General features: G+C 60.9%; 1 protein-coding gene across 1 annotated transcript; it reads left to right on the top strand.

The window, feature by feature from the left end:
* Positions 1-6,390, top strand: Ogfr (opioid growth factor receptor; the record flags this gene model as incomplete). The annotated part of the gene is made up of 7 exons (XM_048811922.1): positions 1-219; positions 1,691-1,759; positions 2,298-2,376; positions 3,123-3,201; positions 4,092-4,158; positions 4,605-4,753; positions 5,091-6,390. Coding segments are annotated over 7 exons (1,638 nt in total), but the record flags the coding sequence as incomplete, so codon positions are not given.
* Between the last annotated feature and the right edge of the window lie 2,728 nt (positions 6,391-9,118).

The following is a 9,118-nucleotide window of genomic DNA, read 5'->3' as shown; positions in this document are numbered from 1 at the left end:
AGCGTCCCGGCTCGTCCTGGGCTGAGCTGGGGCACCGCGGACCCGCCGCGGCCAGGCGGCTGTCAGCCACTGGTTACTTTTGTTGCCACCGTGCTTGTGACTCCGGGGCTACTTTTGTTGCCAGCGGTTATCCGTTCTGTACAGAGCCTCGTCATCGTTCCAGCTGTGGTTCCAGATGTGGAGGGCCCAGAAAATGGGCTTCAGATTCTCCCCGTGGCAGTGATCCCTGGTTTCCAGTTTATCTCAGTGCCCTGGAGTGGTCAGGGACAGTGGCCCCGGAACCTGGAGGGCTCCCAGGCCTACCTGGAAGCCTTCCGCGCCCTCTGGCCTTCAGCACACCTGCACAGGGCCTAAGTGCTGCAGGAGGTGGGGTCAGGGTCACAGGGCAGTGTGCCAACCGGCCGGCTCTGACGTGAGATGACGTGAGTGTCCGCGAGGCTCAGGCCGCCATCCTGAGCAGCGCTCCGGCACCTTGGCCCTGTGGGGTGCCCATGATCTCCCATCTTTTCCCTTTTGCCTCCTGCCTGGACCATTTCCTTCCTTCCCCTGCAGAGCCTCCTCAACCCTGACTAGGCTGGCCCTGCTCTGAGCTGTGTGCATCCTGTTGACCAGCAGGAAGTGGGAAAGCACCGGGGCAGCCAACTCCTCAGAGTTTCTGTTTCTGTCTGCTGGCCCTTCCCTGGCAAGAGAACCCTACCAGCTGGCCCTGGTTTGAAATTAGCAGCTGCAAAGCCCTACCTTGGCTGGAGTCCTATCAAGTTGGGGCAGGGGGTGATGAGCTCTGAGATGATATTTGGGAACCTGGCCTCCTGCGCCTCTCAGTGCTTCCCCATCCCTTGAGCCAGTTGTTTCCCAGGTCAGGACAACCTGCGCCTTGTGGGTTGCACCACCCCTCATCCTGCCCAGCTGGGCACAGCCCACCCTCTGCTCCCACCTCATAACACAGTGGGGTGAAGGCTGTTTCCCAGCATCCTTGTGACCAGTTGCCTCCCATCTGTCCTGGACCCCTGGGTGTGTGACATGGAGAAAAAGTGGTGCAGAGCGTGAGGCTGAGGGGGCCACATCTTGCTGAAAGCAGCCTCTGACAGGAGGCACAGGGCTTGTCCTCTCTGTGGTCTCTGACCAAGGAGGAGTGGGCTTAGTGAGGACAGGCCTTTGTTGCTTATTTCTCACATGTGGTCAGAGGCCTGAGTCCCCTCCTGGGGCTGTAGGTGGCAAGATGGCTGCCACTGGGGACACAGCCTGATGTCAACTTAAAGCACAATGTAAGGGGAAGTACAGTGGGATCTGGGGACATGGTGGGTTGAGGCAAGAGTGAGGATAGCCAGTAAACCTGGGGGGAAGAGTTGGAGCTGCGGCTTGGGGACAGGAAGGCATCGTGGCCACACCCCGTGGGAGTATACACGTCCCTGAGGTGGCAGCCCAGAGTCTCCCAGGGGGAGCAGGAATAGGAGCAGGCCTCAGCTCCAGCTGTCTGACTCTTCAGGGAGGGGTACTTCACTGGGTCCACATCTACCCACTGGGAACCCTCGGAAATCCAGGGTTAGGGATTGGAGGGAAGAACTGTGACCAGTGACCACTCCCCTTCAAGCACCTCACCAGAGCTGGCCCAGACCACATGGCCTTGCCAGAGTAGGGGCTCCCTGGGGCTTCTCCTAGGGGAGGCTCATCCCATGCCATCTCTTCCCAGTCCAGGATAACAGGGTCCCGCAACTGGAGAGCCATGCAGGACATGCGCAGGTACCGGCACCACTACCCGGTAGGTACCCACAGCCCCCTGTGTTCCCTGCAGCAGCCGTGCACTGGCCCGTCTGGAGACACACAGCCCATTAGCACCTGTCAGACAGAATGTCCCCTGTCTTGCTCGAAACCTGGGCCTGGATTCTGGGTGTGCCCCTCATTGTCCAGAGCACAGACCAGGTGTGAGTTCTAATCGTGGTGTGAGGGGAACATGCTTCCCCCGCTCTGAGCCTCAGCACCCCAGCTGTAGAGTTGGGTAGCAGTTCTGGCCTCCTAATGCAAGTGTGTGGTCTGGTGGGGGGCTCCTGGGGAGGGTGTTAGAAGCCATCCTGGGGGTGGGGGTAGGAGCATTGTCCTCAGTTCCTGCCCACATGAGTGGGAGGTGAGGAGGCCCTGTCCACCAATCCTCTCCTCACCTGCAGAGGAGCCCCAACTGGGCTCAGGGCCTCACGGCAGCCTCCGGAGGCCTGGAGGTTTGCATATGCACTGGACTGAGGGCCCTCAGAGGCAGTGTATTTTTGATGAGGCCCCAGCCATGCCCTCTCTCTGCCCTTCAGGATTTGGTGGAACGAGACTGCAACGGTGACATGCCCAACCTGAGTTTCTACAAAAATGAGATCCGCTTCCTGCCAAACGGTACACACCCCCTCAGCTGCCCTGCTTTCAGAGAGCTCCACAGAGCTCCCTGGAGGCAGCCAGAGGGGTCCAGGTTGGGGGGCTGTGTAAAGGGTCCCAGAGGAACATTGGAGGCTTCCCCACCACATGGTCTCTGCTGCAGCTGCTCAAGGCAACAGGTGAACTAATGAGCCGATGGTCTTACTGTTCTACGTGGTGTCATAAAAAGTAGGATAATAATTTGTGATGTACAATTGAGTTGAAATTTAAGTTTCTTTGTCATCGAGTCTTATTGGAACCTACCTGTGCCCATTCATTTATGCAGCTGCTTTCTCTCTGGAGCAGGAAACAGCCTGCTTAGGTGGAGACCATGTGGCCCCCCAGCCTGGGGTGTTTACTGTCTGGCCTCACAGACATGGGCCCACCTGCTCTGGACTGTACCCCGGGGTTGGGTTCTGCTGGGGTCTTGTTTGAGGACAGAGTGAGTACCAGGGCTCACAGGCCAGGCTTTGAGTGAGGCACCCCTTTGGCAGAAATGGGTCTGAGTCTGGACCACAGGTTCCCCAGAGGGGCCTCCCAGGCCTCCACTGAGTTTGTCCTCAGTCACACTGAGGGTCTGGCTTCCACACTGCAGAGCGGCTGAGTACCTTGAGCCCAAAGCCGTTGATGGTCTTAAAGAGTTGGGGGCCTGAATTGGCAGCACTCTGTCCCTGAGCCCTGTCAGGGGTTTTGTCCCCACTGCTGACTTGGCCCCATGGGGTTCCCAGGATGTTTCATTGAAGACATTCTTCAGAATTGGAGGGACAACTATGATCTCCTCGAGGACAATCACTCCTACATCCAGTGGTGAGCCGGTAGGGAGGAGCAGGAGGGCGGACGGGGAGGGGAGCCTGGGCCCTGGGTCACTTGCTGCCTTCTCATGTGCACTTAGTAGTGTCCTTCCCAGAAGCCCACATCCACACCGCAGGATGGTGCTTGCACACGCTTGGGTGGGCATCAGCAGATACTGCAGGGGCCAGTGCCACAGAGGGGAGACTCCAGCCTGTCCCACGGTCTGTTGGCTCTTTAGGTCTCAGCACCTCTGTGGTTGGGAACACAGTGGCCCCAGGAGACAGGAGGGGATACACACAAGCTGGGGCGTGGGGTGGGAAATGGCCTGCCTGCCCACCTGCCAGGGGCTGCAGCCTTGGCACCAGGCCTGAGCCCCCAGGGGCAGGTGGGGCTGGGCTGTGCCTGACTCAGGCCATGGTGAGGCTCTAGGTCAGGCTTGGGCAGAAATGTGTGGTGCTCTTGGAGGCCATGACTGCCCTGAAGAGCAGTGTGCCTCTGCTTGAGGTCAGCCTTCTGGGCAGCTCCAGGGGGTCTCCTGCGTGAGGTGCATCATGGGGATGAGCTCCTGGCATCAGTGAAGGGAAGCAAAGGAGGATGAGCAAGCAGGAAGGAGAGCCCTGGCCCCAGCCTGAGCAGGGGGACAAGGCAGCCTTCCATGGATTGCCCACAGGTCACCAGGCATGCATGCTGGGCTCTGGCTAGTCACACTCACCTGTGCTAAACCCTCCTTTTCTACCCTTGACCCTTTGCTTTGTGAACTGCGGGAGGCCACCACCCTCCTAGAGTTAAGCAGCAAGCCCAGAGAGGGTAATACACTGCCCCAGGCCACCCAGCAAGCTTGAGCCTGAGGCCTTGGAAGTCTGGCCCTGGTCATTAAAGGGCCTGCGCCCTCCCTGTCTTCACAGGCTGTTTCCTCTGAGGGAACCGGGAGTGAACTGGCACGCCAAGCCCCTCACACTCAAGGAGGTCCAGGTGAGCTCCTGTGCCCCTGCTAGAGAGGTCACATCTGATACCAGGTGCTGAATGCCACCTGGAGGGCTGCTGGGAGATGCAGAGGCCCAGAGAACCTGCGTCCCACACTCTGCCTTCCAGAATGGTCATCTTCCTGCATGGGCTCCTGCAGCATCTAGAAATCTGACTCTCAGGCCGTCCGCTGCCTGCTAGGGAGTTGGGGGAAGGGCCTGAGCAGGAGCACCTTGATGCCAGGGCAGGATCGGAGAGGAGGCAGCCTTCCCCCGGCTCTGGGAATCTGGTTCTGTACAGGGAGGAGCTGTGTTAATGTGCCTGCTGTCATTCTGCCTTAAAAGGCTGAGTCATGACCCAGGAGGCGTCTGCCCGCCTGGCGTCCACGGCCGTCCCACACAGCCCAACAGAGGCCCAGGAACGGCCTCCTGAGCTCCCTTGGGGGTGTTTTCCAGGCATTCAAAAGCTCCAAGGAGGTCAGGGAGCGGCTTGTCCGGGCCTATGAGCTCATGCTGGGCTTCTACGGGATCCAGCTCAAAGACCGGGACACGGGTGTTGTGTGCCGAGCACAGAACTACCACAGTCGCTTCCAGAACCTGAACTGGTGAGGAGCGGGCGAGCCTCAGGTGCAGGACACTGGGTTTCAGGCAGGTGTGAGGGGCCTGCGGGGAGGCATGATGCCCACCCGGTCAGGTGGTGAGGACGTAAAGGAAGGGCTTCCTTTGCCTGGGAGGTGTCAGCCCCGTGGGGAAGCGGGTCAGGGACAATCTGTAGGTGGCACCATCCCCCTTGCTGGGGGTGTTGGCCCCTCTGCCCTCCTCCAGCCAGCACCTCCCCACGTGAGTCCACTGATGGAGTTACTGCCCTCAGTGGACGCTCCCCATGGGTGTGAGTCCTCCTGGAGGCGCTAGCTGAGCTCGCTCACCCCTCCCCTCTCACAGGCGCAGCCACAACAACCTGCGCATCACGCGCATCCTCAAGTCTCTGGGCGAGCTGGGCCTGGAGCACTACCAGGCCCCGCTGGCACGCTTCTTCCTGGAGGAGACGCTGGTGCGCTGCGAGCTGCCCGGCGTGCGCCAGAGCGCCCTGGACTACTTCCTGTTTGCTGTGCGCTGCCGGCGCCAGCGCCGGGAGCTCGTGCACTTTGCCTGGGAGCACTTCCAGCCTCGCTGCAAGTTCGTCTGGGGGCCACGTGACAAGCTGCAGCGGTTTAGGCCCCGTGCCACACTCCAGCCACTGGTAGCCCCCAGGCAGGCAGAGGGGGACGAGGGCCCAGGGGACTCCCTCCAGGAGGCTGGCACCCAGGATCAGACCTGTGGGCAGGAGAGGGACCCTGGTGGGGACAGGGTGTCAGCTGAGGTTCCCCAGCCACTGAGTGTGAAGCACCAGGATGCGGAAACCCTGGAGGGGGGCCAAGGGAATGAGGCTGAGCCCCCAAGTCCCAAAGAGAGCAAGAAGAGGAAGTTGGAGGCAAACCGGAAGGAGCAGGCCCCAGGGGAGCCAGGCCCCCCAGGCCCCTCCGAGGTGGAGAAAATAGCTCAGAACCTGGAGGGGTGTGCCCTCAGCCAGGGCAGCCAGGACCTGGGGGAGACGGAGCAGCCCTGCCCCCAGCCTCCAGGGGCCAGGGTGGCCGATGAGGTGAGGAAGCGGAGGAAGGTGGAGGAGGGTGCTGGGGACGAAGCAGTGGTCAGCAGCAGCACCCAGATGCCTGCCCCCACCCCACCCCAGTGCTTCAGGGCCCAAAAGGGTGGAGGCGAGGTGGAGGAAGAACCAGAAAGCCAGGTGGGGCCCGAGCAGAGTGCCGGTGGGAGCCCGCCAGAGGGCCCAGGGCCTGCCACCACAGGGACCCCTGTGGATGGGATGGGGGAGGCAGCCGGGACCGGACCTTCTGCCAAACCTGGAAACGGAAAGCCTTAAGGATCGGGGAGCCTGCGGGCATCTTGGCCCTGCCCAGCCCTGCTGCAGGGGGAGTCTGGGTCCCAGGAGCCCTGTTGCTGGCTCTTCTCAGTGCCCAGCAGTGCTGGCCTCTCCCTGGTGGTCACTGCAGTGGCCACTGGATGGACCGAGGCCCCGCCCTCAGGGAAGGCCCGAGCCTTCAGAACCCTCCTTACCTCACTGCGTTCTCCCTGCTCTTCCTCCGAGCCCCCGTGTTTGTAAATAAACCCTCCAGGGTCCCGGAGGGTCCTTTTCTCAGTGTGGTGCCAAGCAAGGCCTTTTCTGAATAAACTCCTCTGACTTTGAGTCTTCGTGGTGTGGGCAGCAGTCCTCTTTGGTGGCCTGTGACTGGTTTCCCGAGGGTCCTCTCCAGGTTCTTCTACGCCCAGCTGCAGAGTGGCCTGGCCTGGTGCCATCTCACTTTGCCCAGGCAAGTGCCCACCAGGCAGCATGGCACAGCTCTCCTGGAAGCACAGTCCCCTGATCCTGTCCAAGCAAGCAGCCTCTCCAGCCCTGGCACTAGACCTCTGGCCCCTCAGCTGCCTTGGGTCACCTTCCAGTCGTCAGTCTAGGACTTGCGCATAGCCCCTTGGGTGGGGGGACAGCAGTTGGGGTGCTACAGGTCTAGAGCAGGTCTGACTTCTGCCTGGTTGGGGTGCACTGATGCCTCAGGCCCCAGTCCAACAGTGCCCCTGCCCAGCCCTGCCCCTCCACACCTCCCTCTGCCTTCCTAGGACTCCCTTGGCTGCACCCTACCTGGTGGAGCCCATGAGCCTCCCTTGGCAGCCCTTGGCCACAGCTTGGCTTTGTCCTGAGCCAGGAGCCCAGGACACCTAAATTAGCTGGTGAGGAGCTTTTGTGGGGCCTCTGAGAAAAGAGTTCCCCAAGTGGCTCTCGGCCGCAGGCTTGCCTTTGGGCCAGAGAAGGGTGGAAGGGCCATGGCTAATTCTGGGCAGAGGCCTTCTGCATCTGACTCACCTCCTCCACTGGATGCTGTGGGACCCTGGTGCTGCCCCCACTCATTAGCTCAGTAGTGGGGTTTCCACCTGGAGGGGAAATCAGGCTCTGGTGTAGAGGTGGGGCATCAGTGTCTTCAACAGGCCCCCTCTGATCTCCAGAGCTCGGGGACCTCGGTCCAGCCCGTTGGGGCCCCAGTCGGTTGGGAAATTACAGCGCCTGTTGTGATAAGAGGCCCCATTGGAACAACACTGAGGAGAGGGCTGTGTCCAGCACTGGGCACCTGGGGATGGTCATTCTGGCTCACTGAACCCTGAGCTTCAGAGAAAGTGTCCCAAAATAGGTGAATAGGGCTTTGGCTCTGCTCAGCTTGGGTGCTGGGGAGGCTGGACTCTGGCTGGTGGGTGTGAGGCCAGCCCCCTGCCCTCAGCTGGCCTGGCCCTAAAGGTCTGTGCATTGTTGGGGTGGGTTTGTGAGGGTGCCTGAGTGGAGGGGCTTGGGGAAGGACACTAGGCTGTCATTTCTCCACCCAAGGTGAAGGCTAACTGTGCTTCCTGAGTCTAGCTACATGCTAGGAACTGGGGTAAGGGGCAGAGCTGGACTGGGGGGCCAGGTAGGAGCCTGGGATGGGGAGGGAGAGCCCGAGGAAGGGGCTGCCATGCCCCCTCGTTCCAAGTTGAACCCGGGAGGAACCCTCTTGCTCCTAGATGCAGAGATTGGAGTGGGGCTACCCCAGGCCTCTACTCCCAACCCCTGCTATCTGCAGCTCCCTCCCCTTTCCACGAGACTGTCTCTGAAGATGTGCCCTAGGATGTCCTGGACTCTGCTGGAGGGCAGGCCCTTTTGAGCTTCCCCTCCCCCTCACCTCCTGATGTGCCCCAGCCCTCCCACTGGAGGGCTCCTGGGCAGACAGCTGTGGGGGTTTTTTTTGTTTTTTTTTTTTATAATATTTATTTTTTAGCATTTGGCAGACACAACATCTTTGTATGTGGTGCTGAGGATCGAACCCGGGCCCCACGCATGCCAGGCGAGCGCGCTACCACTTGAGCCACATCCCCAGCCCCCAGCTGTGGGTTTTGGTGGTGGTGAGACTCTCCTGCCACCTCACCTGGGCCGAGGGGTGCCGACTCCTCACTGAGCTGTTTTGTCTAAACTCCCCTTTTCACCCCTACTTGATTCCCATCCTCTCGACAGTTGTGAATGGGCTGGGGAAGTGGCTCCATGGTGCAGGGCCTCGGCTGTGAATGGTGATGGCCTGGGTTCCACCTCCAGCCACTGCACTCCCTGCAAGGGGGCCAGGCCAGCTGAGAGCAGGGGGCTGGCCTCACACCCACCAGCCAGAGTCCAGCCTCCCCGGCACCTAAGCTGGGCAGAGCCAAAGCCCTATTCACCTGTTTTGGGACACTTTCCCTGAAGCTCAGGGTTCAGTGAACCAGAATGACACCCCCAGGTGCCCAGGTGCCCCACTGCAGTGGAGCTCCAACACACCCTGTAGGGGGCAGCACTCCCAGAAGCCGGAGGATCCCGGTGGGCGGCAATCCTGCATGGGTTCCGGCCCCATGGGGAACCTGAACATTGAGATGTGCCTAGGGTAGCTTGGAGGCCCGTCCCAGGCCAGCGCTCACCCTGCTGCAGTATCAGGGTAGGGTAAGTGCAGCAGTCTTAGGGTCCTGTTGGTGACAAATTCCCTCAGGCCAGGATAAGGAGCTGCTTCCCCCTCTCTTCTAGGGGGACCGTTTTGCTCTCTCTTGAAGAGGCAGGGTGTTAATGGTGACCCACGTGGACAGAACCCTTGGGACAGTCCAGGTTTCAGTGTGTGACGTGCTTGCAGGCAGCCCTGCGCTGTCCCGGGTTGGAGGGGATTCACCCACGGAGGTCTCCTGGGCTGGGGCAGCCTGCTGGCCCCCCTCCTAAAAGGCCCCTCCAACTCGACCGCGGAGAAAGGAGCCTTTCTTGTCGGCTGAAAGGTGTGTGTGTGCCCGGCGCCAGCCCGGGATAATTTTAACTCCGGGCCGGCCAGAAAATGCCGGAGGCTGGCCCAGCCCGCGCCCGCGCCCGGCGCCCCGCCCGCCCAGGT

The sequence above is a fragment of the Marmota marmota genome, unplaced genomic scaffold (genome assembly GCF_001458135.2).
Source record: "Marmota marmota marmota unplaced genomic scaffold, marMar, whole genome shotgun sequence".
In the NCBI taxonomy this organism is placed as follows: Eukaryota; Metazoa; Chordata; class Mammalia; order Rodentia; family Sciuridae; genus Marmota; species Marmota marmota.
The sequence above is the reverse complement of the archived record's forward strand: the minus strand, read 5'-3'. Positions and strand labels throughout refer to the sequence as shown.